Raw genomic sequence first — 15637 nt, forward strand, 5'->3', positions numbered from 1 at the left:
TGGATTCACATCAGTCTTGATTCCTGGCAACTGCCTAAATAAGTCCCTGCAGTTTTCTTGACCACATTTTGGAAATGGTTTGCCATTGCTTTCTTCCTATGACTGAGAGAAAGTGACTGGCTCAAAGCTAGTTTCATGCCTAAAGCAAGATGTCATGGAATTGCACAGCAGCTGTCCACAAAAAGTCAGAGACACTGAGACGAGCTTGTAGTTTTACATAAATAAATGTATTTATTTTTTGCTGTAAATATAACATTTATATTTACAGCAAACAAGATAGTCAGGAATACAGGGACATTATGAGGTATACAAAGTGTACAGAAGAAAAAAGCGGGAAAAAGGGAAACTCCCCCTTTACACCCACAGCAACCAATCACAGCACAGATTGCCTCATCTATGTGTCAGCACTCTCTAACTCAGGGGTAGGCAACCTTGGCTCTTTTATGACTCGTGGACTTCAACTCCCAGAATTCCTGAGCCAGCATAGCTGGCTCAGGAATTCTGGGAGTTGAAGTCCACGAGTCATAAAAGAGCCAAGGTTGCCTACCCCTGCTCTAACTAATCAACTACAACTGTGTGTAATGGCCTATTGTACACTTTGCTGTTCCAGCTACTAAATTTAATATTCTAACCCAAGACCAGAACTCAAATTTCCCTGCTCCTAGTGTAGCACCTTAACCACTAGACTAAGCTGGCTTTAACTTTAAGGAGATCTGGCTTAACCTTCTCCCTCTCAAACAACCAAGTTAAGAAGACAGAACTTGTCCATTCTTGCATCTGTTCATCCACAAACCTGTGTTTTCTTGTTCCCCATTTACAAATCTTACAAAATCTTTCTAACACATTCTCTCTTAAACCTTGCATTTCTAGACACATCCCCACAAAATAAGCGTCTTATTAAGGTTTTGCTCTACAGCATCATAACATTCAGGCACTGATAGTTTACAAAGTGAAACTGAGAAGTCTATGTCAAGACACTTTAACTTCGAATTCTTCATAATTGAACTCTTTGGACTTTTCTATTTTTAAAAAGTTTTGGAAAATGTTTACCAAACTTCAAGTTCAGACAAGAAACAGGAGGCCGCGTGGCGTGTTGTGTCAGAGCACGCGCGAGCGACGGCACCGGCGCAACGTGGCTTGCGGCCTCCTGCTGCGAGCGGCGGCATCGAGCCATGAGCAGCCACAAGTGCCCGCAGAAGAACTCGGGCAGCGGTGCGACAGGTGTCGGGGGTGGGAGGCCTGGTAGTGGCAGTCCTAAGGTAAACGGGTAAGACATCCCCCCCAAAATAAGATCTGGTGCCTCTTTTTGGGGCAAAAAAAAAAAAAAAAAAAGACCAGATCTTATTTTCGGGGAAACACAGTAGTCCTCAACTAACAATCATTTGTTTAGTGACTGTTCAAAGTTACAACAGCACTGGGAAAAGTGAATTATGACAGGTCTTCACATTTACAATCGTTGTACCATTCCCCTGGTCATGTGATCAAAATTTGGGCACTTGACAACTGGCATGTATTTATGCCAGTTGCACATGGTCATGTGATCACCATTTGTAACCTTCCCAGCTGGTTTCCAACAAGCAAAGTCAATGGGAGAAGCCAGATTTGTTTAATGACTGCATGATTCACTTAACAATTGCAGTTGTTAAGTTGTTAAACCTTCACAACTGTGGCAAAAAAAAAAAAGGATTGTAAAATGGGGCAAAACTCTCTTAACAACCGCCTTGTTTAGCAGCAAAAACTTTGGGCTCACTTGTGATCCTAAGTCGAGGATTACCTGTATCTAAAATAGCTGACTGGTGAGTTTCTGATGTAACTGGTTATGAGGATACAAGGCAATGTTTCAAAGAAGAAACTGCATCTGAAGTAGATTTCCAGTCCCTCCGACTTCGACAGGTGTGTGCTTGTGGCAACTTAGTTGTTCTTTTGTAAGTAGTTGTCCTAAGATAACCTTCCTGTCTATAGAAAGAGGGAACTGGATACCACAGACATTTCACTAGCTTGTGGGGCTGTTCAGAGGTTGCAAAGTTGCTCAGGTTTCTCATGCGGTTTGCAGAACAAAACAAACACAGAGTCAGGCAAAGTGTGTCTAAAAGGCACGGGGAATCCAAGATAATAAAAACTGCAGTCCAATTAAACATGCATTAGGATTTGGGTCAGAGTTTCAGCTGGTTCCACTGTTTCAAGCCAATGAGTTAGTTTTAAGCCCCAAATCATGTACAGAAATCATGATGGCTGAATTTTTTTTCCTGCAGCTATTAGTTTCTTACTCTTGTTTCATCAGAATGTTATGTTGGGAGGCTGGCCCTTCAACAAGTTATTCATCTCCATTTGTTCTCCTCAACTATGTGAGAAATGTTTTCCCTAGTGACAGCTCAACGGTTATCACTACATGGGCCAGCTTTGGCTGGTAACATGAGAACTTCTCTCCTGTGGTGAGCAGAAGCTGATCAAATGCCTGAACCTTCCATTGACGGTCCATGCTTTATTGTAGGGGTCTCTGAACTGGTCAACTAAGAAGTGAAACAGTTTCAAACAATAAACCAGTCGCCTTTTGGAAAAAGCACCTTTGGGATAGTTTTTGTGGGGTCCATTGCAACTTTGAAATGGCCGCTAAGCAACCAGTCGTAAGTTGAGGACTACCTACATAGAAACCCGTTAATAAAATAATGCCACACTATTTCCTATTATGGAAACACAAGGTCTGTTATTTCTTATCTCTCTCTCTCTCTCACCAGTTATTTTTCGTCTTGTACCTTTTTAATTGTAGCCAGAGGGGAGAATCTGTTTTATTACAGATCTGCATAAGCCCCTCTGGCTAAAATGGGAGGTGAAAAACATGGGAATATATTTTTAATGGAATAAAATATACCTAGCTTTCGCTGGCCACTGCCAGCATCGTCAGGGTAACCTCCAGAAGGTGGTGAGGCTATTCATAAGCATTGCGCTCGTTGCGCCCGGCTCCTAGCCCTCGTCACGGGCCCCAGCTCCTTGCGCCCGGCTCCTAGCTCCTTGCGCCCGGCTCCTAGCCCTCGTCACGGACCCTAGCCAATCCGCCTGGGGCCCGTGACGAGGGCTAGGAGCCGGGCGCAACGCTTATGAATAGCCTCCCCACCTTCTGGAGGTTACCCTGACGATGCTGGCAGTGGCCAGCGAAAGCTAGGTATATTTTATTCCATTAAAACTTTTTATAGTTTTATAATTTTCCTGGTGCAGGGTGCATAAAAAAAACCACTCAAGGTAATATATGTATGTATGTATGTATGTATGTATGTATGTATGTATGTATGTAGGTAGGTAGGTAGGTAGGTAGGTAGGTAGGTAGACAGACAGACAGATAGATATAGAACATACCTGGTAGCTAAGAGAGGATAGGAATGCAGTGGAGTGAACCAAGCTTCCTTGATGCGTGGCATGCTTTCAAATATCAAGAGATCCTTCTCCGTCAAGGCAACCAATACTGCTTTCCAAGGCTTCTCATTCTCTCCCAGCACCTGGACAAAACAAAGCAAGACTTCCAATGAAAGAGGCAAAAGGAAAGGATTCAGGGGGACGCTACTTTTCCCATGCCAAAACCACAGTATCAAAACCTAAGACCAGCCCTGCTGGGTCATAGCCAGGCCCACCTTTGTTCAAACTTTGCTGCCCACAGCAAGCCAACAAAACATTCCTGGCCTTGGGATAGATGCTTTTAAGCAGGAAACTGAGGCAGGGAACATTTCTCCGGCTGCTGATTTATAACCTCTGTACTTCCAGCTATCACTGAGATGATGTAAAGCTTGTCCTCATTACTGCTATTTTGGCTCGGCCATGGTTGGATGACATTAGAAGATGCTATGAGTCATTGGTGTGAAATGAATACTGTATATCTTCCCTCTGGTGTTCCCTGGTATTTGGAGGGAGGCCTTCCTCAATCAGCAGAACATATTGAGTCTTCAAGATTGAACAGACAGGCCTGTCTTTCATAAATTCATCCAATCTTTTTTTTTTTTGTAGCCTTCCTGACAGTTTCACTGTGCAAAGAAGTGCTCTTTTTCTGATTGTATAGGTTTTATACATGTTATCTGGTAGGTTTTCTTTTATAAGCTATTTTCCCTTCCCTGCTGAATGCCTTTGTCTGCCAATCCACCTGAGGATACTAAAAAAAGATCTAAACTTTCCTTCTCTTGAAGTGTCCCTTCCCAATTCTATCCTGCCTCCTTGCTGGTCCCGAGATGAAGGATTTCTTGAGAAACTTTAGTTTGTCCCCAAACCAAGAGAGGGGACTATCTATCATACAGGCAAGTGCTAAGACCTATAACTTGTGACTTCTCACCATTCCTCTGGGATTCATCTTACATTTATTTCTAAAAGCACTTCATCCTCTCATCCATCCATCCATCCATCCATCCATCCATCCATCCATCCATCCATCCATCCATCCATCCATCCCTATATGTTCTTCTCCCAGAACTTCACAATGATACAAAAGGCATAACACTTAAAAAAAACAACAACCCTGAAACAAAGAGATAAGTTATATCTTTTTGAAGCTGCATCTTCAATACAGTCTGGAGGAAGGGGAAAAAAAATCAGAAAATGTCATTAGATGGCTTCCAAATGCCTTTTCAACTCTCTGGTTTTAAATGCGGCCAAATTAGCTTCCTGGAGAACAATTTTGCAAAGGGGAGGCCATTACTAACAAAGTCCTGAGGTGTGCAGCAAGGAGAATTGAACAGGTATTCTGGAGTCCAGTTTAATGATGGGAAGCAAAGGAGCTCTCTTTGGGGAGTATGATCCCCACTTATTTATATACAGGCTGCTTTGTCCAGAGTGGAAAGTGACCTGTTATTTATCAAAGGAGAAAAAAAAATCAATAAGAATGGCTCAATGTAATATTATTTTCATTGCTGTTGAAGCAATGAAGGCTTACATGACATGGGTCCATGGAGCCAGCTATGCTGGCTCAGGAATTCTGGGAGTTGAAGTCCACGAGTCATAAAAGAGCCAAGGTTGCCTACCCCTGGGTCCAGGGTATCTTGAGGAACCGTCTCTCCCCAATTCAAAAGCCTGCCCCACGTGCCAGTGAAAGAGGCCTACCATGGATCCCATCTGCTAAGGCAGTGGTTCTCAACCTGTGGGTCGGGACCCCATTTGGGGTCGATCGACCATTTCACGGGGGTCGCCAAGCAAGGCTGTCTGCCATTTTTTTTGTCCGCCATTTTTCCNCCTTTTCCGGCGGGTGCCTTACCTCCCTTGGGCTGGGCCAGCTGGTGGTCGGCCTGCTCCGTCTCTGCCGCTTGCCAGCTACGCCTCGGCCGGCGCAGGGGGCGGAACCACGCATGCGCGGCGCTCCCAGGCAGGGAAAGTCCTCAACTTACGACCGGTTGGGTAGTCCTCGACTTACGACCGGTTTAGTCCTCGACTTACGACTGGTTTAGTCCTCGACTTACGACCGGTTGGGGTCGCGGCATTAAAAAGGTTGAGAACCACTGTGCTAAGGAATTCCAGCAGGGGGGTTCAAGGAGAAGAGCCTTTTAGGCTGTGGCCCTCTGGAACATTCTACCCACAGGAGGTGAGAACTGCCCATCCCCTTCTGGCCTTCCAGAAGGGTACCAAAACCTGGCTTTGCTGTTGGCCTGGGTCCCCAAGGAGGGCGCTCACTGCTGGAGGTGGCTGATGGGGTAAGAGGACCTCATCCCTGTCCCGTCCGTCTCTTAGCTCTCTTAGTTTTGGTTTTAGTACAGTTTTCAACATTCAATCTGTATAATTTTAACGTGTTAACATGCTTTCATTATTTTTACTTGTTTTGTAACTTGCAAGCTGCCCAGAGTCACCTTGCAGGGGAGATGGGAGTCATAATAAATAAAATAAAAAAAAGTAAAATAAAACAATTCAATTAAATGGACCGCTTTTTTAATTTCTTATATTAAGATCACCGTTCAATGAAGATTTGGCTGAATGGATTAAAAATGGATTGTTTACCATGAGGCTGACCGGTAATTAAATGGACTTTTGTTTTTTTCTTTTTGCAAAACTATTCTTTATTATTAACAGAGAACAGCTATTTTAATTAGAGTCCCTGTTTAGTAAACAATCTTTTTTCTTATTGGCAAGCTCCAACAGGTTTTAGCAGGTATTCAAGCAGGTTGGAATTTAATTAAAGTGCTTTTGGGTTTCATAAAGCGGGGCTGCTTTTCAAGGCAAAAGTAATTTCTCCTTCCTCGTAGCCATTAACCCACTTCAAGAATGTTTTAGATATACAGAATCTAAGTGAGAAGGGGCCATAGAGGCCATTAAGTCCAACCCCCCCCCCCCCCGCTTAGTGCAGGAATTTAAAGTTAAAGCACCCCTGACTGATGGATGCCTAGCCTAGGCTTGAATACATATAATGAAGATGAAGCTACTGCAGGAGTCCTCAACTTATGACTACAATTGAATCCAAAATTTCTGTTGCTAGGCGAGACATCTGTTAAGTGACTTTTGTCTCATTTTATGACCTTTTTGCCACAGTTGTTAAGTCAGTAACACGAACGTTAAGTGAATCTGCCTTCCCTAATGACTTTGTCACAAGGTTACAAACAGTGATCACATGGCCCCGGGACACTGCAATCGTCATAAATGTGAGTCAGTTGTCAAGCGTCTGAAGCAAAGGGAACCGCAGGGCAGAAGAAAAGCATTTCAAATATATAATCCAGTGGCCCAGGCCTTGCAGAGTTTCATTTGTAATCACTCAAAGTCCATGAAAACAAGGTAATTTCCAAGGCTGACACTGATTAGCGCCAGGCAACTGTGAACACAGGATGTTGAAACTTCCCACGCAGCAGGAAATGGACTATATTATACCTTTGACCCTGATGCCACGGAAGGAGGCAATACTGGGGGAATTATTGCAAAGAGGAAAATGAAAAGAAACTAGAGGCTAGGTTTTCGTTTCTAATCTCTTCCTGATCCATCCAAATATGCTCTACAAAGCCGTCCTATTTCACTATCAGATCTGGACATTTGCCAAGGTATACAAAATCCTCCAGAGAGCACAATACAAGCCGTTGTCAGTCCCTAACAAAAACAGTGATGCCAGCGACAAAGCAGTTGGAATTGGAAGGAAGAGGGCTACACAACCTTGGCTGTAATACCCTTTTCTCTGCTAAGAGTTGACTGAAAGGTTGAGGAGATGAATAGGCTGCTGAAGTTCTGCCTTGGGCTGTAAACCAAGCAATGTCCTAGGACAGGGGTAGGCAACCTTGGCTCTTTTGTGACTCGTGGACTTCAACTCCCAGAATTCCTGAGCCAGCCATGCTGAGGGGAAAGGGAGAGGTTTCCAAGCTGAGCCATGCTGGCTCAGGAATTCTGGGAGTTGAAGTCCACGAGTCGTAAAAGAGCCAAGGTTGCCTACCCCCGTCCTAGTTCATGGCCATAAGTCATAGCCAAACCAAAATCTTTCCTTATTGTGATTGTTCTGGCCACACTAGAAAAAAGACAAACAACTTAATGGGAAGATGGAAAAACATACAATGAGGCCAGATTGGGAAAATTTTCATCCAGAGATAATGCAAAAGACTGGAGAAATTGTGTAGAAATATTAAGTTCCGCTTGGTATCTATGGCTGGCTTTTACATGTTCAACTTTTGTAGAATGCTTTTTTATGTCCCTGTGGGGTTGGTGCAAAGGCTACATCCACCCAAAGAAAAGGGGGAATGGGGAAGGATAAGTAGGCTTTAAAACATTCCATCATGATTAAATCCCTTCACACAATTATCAGGGCTTGTTACAGAAAGGAATTAAGCGTTTATCCAGAATGGAATTCCTTGTCGTCAATGCTGTCATAGTTTAAAATCACATGAGCACTTTAACATGTTTTTACTCCTATATTGCCATTTCTATGGACACAAAAGGCACTGTGGTTCTTATTTTGCCATGACACGATCTGACAGTGTAGGACAGACATGTCAAAGTCAAGAGGGACAAATCCAGCCCACGATGGGCCCGGATCCGGAGTGGGCAAGGAACCAGACCCCGGTGCCCCAGCCCACCCTGCCTGGGCACCTCCCCCAGGCACGCTCACAGGAGGCGGTGAGCGGTACCCAGCAGTAGCTGCAGGCTGCCGATTTCTCGACCGGTGCACCCCGGGGCTGAGCAGCCCATGCAGTGCAGGTGGGCCTGAGAGCCGCAGCTGCTGGGCTGACCTTCCAAGCGGCAGGTGAAGGTAGGGGTGCAGGGAAAGGCACACGATCTAGCCTGCTGGATACGCCAAGTGGCCACCAAGAAAAGCAGGGCTGGGTTGGGCCATGGGGTCCTGGCGCTCTGGGAGCTCGAGGGCTGGGTGCCTGCCCCCTGCCACCCAGGGCCCCAGGCAGCCCGCACTGCCATCCCTAGGTCCTCCACGCAGCCTCAGTGATGGTGACGTTCCTCTGGTGGACTAGGCCCCGGCACCCACCCCGGTCCTGCCCCCTCTGCTGAAGACTCCTGAATCCCTCCTGCCCCCCGCCCCCTGACACGAGTGACAATGAACTGGCCATGCCCCCCCAGCCATGCCGCCCCCCCCGCAGGCAACCACAATGCTGATGCAGCCCTCAATAAAATCAAGTTTGACACCCCTGGTGTAAGGGAGAATATATTTGTCCATTCTGCTACAAAGAAAGAATTAAATGTAGAATAATATTGACTTGATTAGGGTCCTTGCCATATATTAGCCATTGGGAATTGATTTATTACACTCTTCTTGGTCTCCTTTCATGCCAATACTTATTAAGACAATTAATCAGTAAACATAATAAAGTACAGTCAGATAAAATGCTTATGTTTTCCAAGAACAAAACAAAGGCCTTTTGAAATGAGAATCCACTGAACAAGCTAGAGTGACTTAATTTAGACACAATGCAAAGCCAAAAGGAAGTTCCATTATCGCCAATTCTGTTGCCAAATTCCACTGATCCTGGTCCAAAAGTCAAATGAAATTGTTTATTTTTATTTTTATACCAAATAAATTATACTAAAACTGCATTTTCTCTAGCCTTATCTAAGGTGCCAGAACATTTCTTACTGATAATAAAACATGGCTTGTATATAGAATGATAGATAAGTAGATTAATGAAAAGTTTCTTATACCTTCTGGAAATCTCCATTTTCTGGTACGTGTCCCACTATAGAATTGTTTGCTACTTAAGCTTATTTATGAGAGATGAAATCACCCACCAAGCCCCAAACTTGCATCATATATTTTTATGTAATGTTAACAATTGCTGAAACGTGCTTCTTTTGTAACTCTGAAGGCAAAGATATATACAGGTAGTCCTGTGTCCAAAATTGTGTCCAAAATTTCTGTTGCAACAGTTGGTCAGTAAATCACTGCAGTTGTTAAGTTAGTAACATGGTTGTTAAGTGAATCTGGCTTCCACATTGACTTTGCTTGTCAGAAGGTCGCAAAAATTACACATGACCCAGGGACACTGCAACCCTCATAAATACATGCCAGTTGCCAAGTGTCTAAATTTTGATCATGCGACCATGGGGATGCTGCAATAGTTTTAAGTGTGCAAAATGGTCATAAGTCACTTTTTTCAGTGTTGTAACTTCAAACAGTCACTAAACGAATGGTTGTAAGCCGAAGACTACCTGTAGCTCTCAGTTTCAACAAAATCTACAAGTAATTTTTTTATAGGGAACCATCTTAACCTTGTCCAATATTGGCAAGGTTTTGAATCAGACATGCATGCTGCAAACTAATGAATGCAATGCAGTGTTATTTTTTTCTTCAGATTACTGGACGATGGAAGATGACTAAAGCTGTCGACCTTTACACTGAAATCATATTAACACATTACATGCTATCTGCAATGCAGATTTGAAAAAGCAACGTTTTCAATTTATTCCTCAAGTCTCCCAGGCACTTTCTTTATTTTGGTTACAGTTTACTCCAGCAGTCCCTGCTCGGAATGCTTCGGTCTGGTTAAAGACTAATAATCTGCAGTGTACAACTGATCCACTCCATCCTTTAGGACAGGGGTCCCCAGCCTTGGCCACTTTATGACTTGTGGACTTCAACTCCCAGAATTCCTCAGCCAGCCATGCTGGCTGAGGAATTCTGGGAGTTGAAGTCCACAAGTCATAAAATGGCCAAGGCTGGGGACCCCTGCTTTAGGATAGAGAATGTGGGGAAAAAAAATCTACAGGTATCTCTCAACTTGCAACCACAATTGAGCCCAACATTTCTGTTGCTAAGCGAGACTGTTGCTAAGTGAATTTTGCCCCACGACCTTTCTTGCCAATCTTTAAGTGAATCACTGCAGTTGTTAAGTTCGCAACACAGTAATTAAGTGAATCTGGATTCCCCGTTGGCTTTGCTTGTCAGAAGGCTGCAAAAATTGATCACATGACCCCGGGATGTGCAACCGTTATAAATATGAGTCAGTTGCCAACCGTCTGAATTTTGATCACGTGACCACGGGGATGCTGCAACGGTCGTAAGTGTGAAAAACGGTCATAAGTCACTTTTTTCAGTGCTGTTGTAACTTCAAGAGGTCACTAAATGAACTGCTGTTAGGTCGAGGACTACCTGTACTGTAGCACAATAGCATCACAATGATTTCACTACTCCTGGTGATGCACATACAGAGCACCAACATTTCCAAAGAAGCAAAAAGGACAGCTTGGGCAGACAAAAAAATTTGGACTAATCATTAAAAAAATTATTATTTGTACTAAATAATTTGCCTATCTATAAACTTAATGTCATTGTCATTGAGTTCAAAGTGGTTGGTATGGACTCTTCTGGTGATCCGAGAGAGATTTTTCCTGCAGACTTGGGAGATTCCATCCTTTATGGATGTAATTGCTGTAGTTTACTTGATTGAGACAAAGTTTAATTTTTTAAATGCTTCCTCCTTTAGGGATGTAATTACTATACTTTATTTGACTGAGACAAAGTTTTAATCAAGTAGACTGTGGTAACAGTGTTCCAATATCTCAGGGGCTGCCACAAAGAAGAGGGAGTCAAGCTATTCTCCAAAGCACCTGAGGGCAGGACAAGAAGCAACGGATGGAAACTAATAAAGGAGAGAAGCAACCTAGAACTAAGGAGAAACTTCCTGACAGTTAAAACAATTAACCAGTGGAACTACCTGCCTCCAGAAGCGGTGAATGCTCCAACACTGGAGGTTTTTAAGAAGAGACTGGACAGCAATTTGTCCTGAAATGGTATAGGGCAGTGGTTCTCAACCTGTGGGTCGGGACCCCATTTGGGGTCGATCGACCATTTCATGGGGGTCGCCAAGTAAGGCTGTCCGCCATTTTTTTTTCCCGCCATTTTTTTTGTCCGCCATTTTCCCCCCTTTTCCAGCGGGTGCCTTACCTCCCTTGGACTGGGCCAGCTGGTGGTCGGCCTGCTCTGTCTCTGCCACTTGCCAGCTACGCCTCGGCCAGCACAGGGGACGGAACCACGCATGCGTGGTGCTCCCGGGCAGGGAAAGTCCTCGACTTACGACCAGTTGGGTAGTCCTCGACTTACGACCGGTTTAGTCCTCGACTTACGACTGGTTTAGTCCTCGACTTACGACCGGTGGGGTCGTGGCATTAAAAAGGTTGAGAACCACTGGTATAGGGCTTCCTGCCTGAGCAGGGGGTTGGACTAGATGACCTCCAAGGTCCCTTCCAACTTTATCATTATCATTATTATTATTATTAACTCTAAATCACAATTCTGAAAGCCCAACAGGTCTCATCTGCTGTGTTAAGAAACGAGAGAACTAGAGTTATTGAAAAGCAAGCAATAAAGAAGACTGGGTCAGTGACCCATAATAAAGTTTGACTTGACTCTGAGTTATTGAGAAGTGAGACACACACAGGAGGGATCTGAAGCTTATAAGGAAGAACCAGTGTTTGGGCAGAGTCAGCTAAACAAGGCATCCTTCTCCTCCTCCTCCTCTATTAGTAAGATAACAAGACTACACAAAACATGTTGTTAATTACTTCGTTTCAAATCACATTAAGCCATCTTCTAGATGTCCTCTGAAATAATTAGGATTCCCCAGGCTCAGAATTCCCCCGCAGCATGGCCAAATTCTTTAATCCTAGCCCCGCCAATTAAAAAGGGTATTAATCTACTAATTCTAAAGAATATCCTTAATTTCTACAGATGTCACAAGCAAAGTAGTTCAGGGCTGCACAGTCTTTTAACAGCTGAAGTTTCTCCTCCTGTCTGAATAATGGACTTACTTGTTACAAACTGTTTGAGGTAGCAGGTGCAGAGTTACTATCATATGGCATCTGGTTTATATTTTAAATATTTGGGGGAGTTATTCATTCCTTTGGATATGATCTCAAGTCACATCCCAGGCCTCTTAGTTATTCCAGTAAATACCCAAGACAGCTGGGAAAAATGTTTTTGAACTGTATGAGGGATTATGTTCGGTATGTTCCAGGCTAAATGAAATTGTTTTTATGTAACTAAGTAGAAATGGATGAGAAATTTAGGAAGCATTTTCACTAAAATGGTAAACAGTTTTAACGATAGGTAAGTTATTGACTTACGACCATAATTAAGCCTGGAATAACAAGAGTAAGTCATGATGGGCGTAAATTGACTGGATCTGATTTTATGACATTTTTTTTTGCAGCAGTCGTTACACAAACATGATCATCAAACAAATCAATTGCCCCAATGGGATGTTTGCTGGAAATTCAATGCCAGAAACCTGCAAAAAAGTGGCAAATCAAGGTCATGTGACCACAAGATGCTGTAAATGGCCTTGAGGTGAGCTAGTTGCCAAACATCCAAAATAGAGTCACGTAACTGGGGGGGGGGGGCATAGTAAATCAATAAAAGTAATTTTTGGTGGGCTGTGGTAACTTCAAATGATGGTTAAGCAACTGGTTGTGAGTCAACATCTACCCATAATCTTCTCCAACATAGTGCTCTCAAGACACATAGCGAACAATAGCTCCAGTGATTTCCACCCAAACACCAAATTTAACTATTTTAAACCAACGATAGTTCCCTTTCCTTGACTGGTGAGGAATCAAGAAATCAAGGGAACTTTTTTTTTCCTTGAAAAATCTTTTGAAATTTTTACCCAGGGGTGCCTAAGCTTAACAACCTTAAGCCATGGAATTCTGGGAGTTGAAGTCCACAAATCTTAAAGTTGCCAAGGCTGGACACCCCTGCCTTAAGCCTTTTGAATTTCTCTTATTTTTAATACTGGTTTAATTACTGTTGGTGCTGCTTGCCAAATTAATTACTAATGGATTTTGTTTCAAATACTGCACCTTTATTAGATTGCCTTGTGATCTGCAAGTGTGTTTTAATGTTTTGTTAATAAGCAATCCAGAACTCTAGTTTTGTGCGTGCGTGTGTCCGTACGGAGAGTAAAATGAACAGGGATACTGTTTTAACAATGACTTCCTGTTGTGAGTGACTACTGATGCAAAGGAATTATCAAAATTGGACTTGTGTATTTGTATTGGCAAAATCTACTAATCTGAGCCACATGTTGGAAGAAGATGAGAGAAACAGTTCTGAACAACATATGCTTTGGCATGGAGTTTCAATTCTAACGTTTTAAGGCTTTCAAAATTCAAGGTCATTTTTTCTGATGGTTTGCATAAAAGTTGGCCTTCAACTACTCATTTCTACCCAGATGGCATTTTTCATACTTGATGATCTTGTTCTTTTGATTTTACAATTATTATAAACATACTTGCGGAAAGCAGCCTTTGTGTCTCATTTATGAAATGCCCTCTCTAAGACTTGCCTGTGCCCGTATAGTTATTTTGTTGCATTAAAACACACACACACACAGATACACACAAGCCTTTTAATCCTCAGTTTTATAGGGAATTCTTAACACCAAAATTGATGGTTATTTTTATCCATCTACTATTTTACTGCTTCCTGAACTGATGACAGGGTTTTATTCCATTTTTTTTAATGCAGTGCGTCCAAAATTATTGTGCTGACTAAAAATTTAATAAATAATGGATCTTTAAAGAGCTGTTTTGACCCAGCCTTCGCAAGTAATGGGAAACGACTTACTTGCAAGTAAAACAAACCCCTTTTATTAAAACAGGGCAGGAACAATCTTTGTTCACATTGGGTAGACGAAACCAAAAAAGTAGTAGTCACAAAGGAAAGTCTTTTCCCCTTCTGACATTAAGGGCAGGGCAAGAACAATCTCTGTTCACTTGAGAACTCCAGGTAGAAAGTCTTTCAAGGATTAAGCCAAGCAGAAAACAGTCCCTATTCACACCGGCTGAGGCAAATTCACTACCTATTAGTTCCCAGCAGAGAAACAGTTGGCACCTCAAATACAGAGCCAGTAATCCTGACAAACCTGGTTCTGGCAAAGGAATCCGACTTGATTGATGTACCCTGGAAAACGAATGGTTGTCTGCGACAACAGGCCATTCCCAAACCCCTACTATTTATTTCCCAACCAGGGAGGAGCTGGCTAGCGTCCGCGTCTTCTTTTACCCAAGAGCTACCTTATTTCCTTCCATTGCTCTCCTCTCCTCTCTATGCATACGTGTATCTGGGATGGGCCCCATCTGCTTCTCCCCCTCATTCAGCTCAGGCCCCGAAGACAGCTGCCTCTCTGCCTGGGCACAGACAGACAGCCCCGGCTCTGATCCTGCTTCCTTATCAGAGCCTCCCAAAGGCTCCGAAGTTGACTCAGCCCCCCTCTCCTCCTCTGACTCTGCTGCTTGCTCTGCTGGCAGCCGATGAGCCACAACAAGTGCTCAGAAATTTTAGTGCCCTAGAGCAGTGGCCCCCAACCTTTTCTATACCCCGCAACCCTAGAATGCTTCTGATATATTCTCGCACCCCTTACAAAAGTTCAAAATAACGGCAACGAATGATGCATACACACTATAATTGTGAAAACCCAAGTTTTTGCACCCCCTGGAATATCGTCTCGCACCCCTGGTTGGGAACCTCTGCCCTAGAGCAGGGGTAGGCAACCTTGGCTCTTTTATGACTCGTGGACTTCAACTCCCAGAATTCCTGAGCCATCCATGCTGAGGGGAAAGGGAGAGGTTTCCAAGCTGAGCCATGCTGGCTCAGGAATTCTGGGAGTTGAAGTCCACGAGTCATAAAAGAGCCAAGGTTGCCTACCCCTGCCCTAGAGGAACAGAAGGCTTCACAATAAACAGAGAGGATGTCACTGTGCAGACCCCAGGAAGTGGGTCTTTTCAGTTACTACAATGCCTATGCAAGAGAGAGGAGTTTGGCCCAGCCTCCTGGTCTTTCAGAAGACATTAAGATGTGCTTACATTCCCAGGAATAGGAGCCAGATTATTAGTAAAAGTTCATGATGTGCTATGTTGTTTAAATGGCTTTGGTCTCTTGGCTGTTGCTGTGTTCCACACAGCTGTTTTGTGTTGTTTTCAACCACTGCAAGAGGCCCAGCGTCTTTATGTGAGATGACCGGCTTTGTAGATCTAATCAATCAATTTGAGATCCATGGATGTGCACTGTTTCCAGGCACCTGAAGCCAAATGGAAATGGAAAATCCATATATATCATTCTCATTGGGCAAGACAGTTACAGGATAGGTTCATATCTGAGGATATATCGCAATGTTTTTGTACTCTACAGCCCAAACAAGGAGTTACAAAGAGATTGCTACTACATTCTTTAACTTCTTCAGGAGCATCCTCGTTGAAA

The 15637-nt window shown here is 43.5% G+C and overlaps 1 protein-coding gene across 1 annotated transcript in view; it reads right to left on the reverse strand.

Annotated features, from left to right (window-relative positions):
• SNTB1 (syntrophin beta 1) overlaps nucleotides 1-15637 on the reverse strand; it is a gene marked incomplete at its 5' end in the record, with an annotated part of 32950 nt that overhangs the window by 7422 nt on the left and 9891 nt on the right. Inside the window, 1 exon segment of the mRNA XM_015826032.2 lies at nucleotides 3352-3491. Coding sequence (XP_015681518.1) covers nucleotides 3352-3491 — 140 coding nt within the window.

This window comes from Protobothrops mucrosquamatus, unplaced genomic scaffold, assembly GCF_001527695.2.
Source record: "Protobothrops mucrosquamatus isolate PMUCROS unplaced genomic scaffold, P.Mucros_1.0 scaffold2934, whole genome shotgun sequence".
Taxonomy (NCBI): Eukaryota; Metazoa; Chordata; class Lepidosauria; order Squamata; family Viperidae; genus Protobothrops; species Protobothrops mucrosquamatus.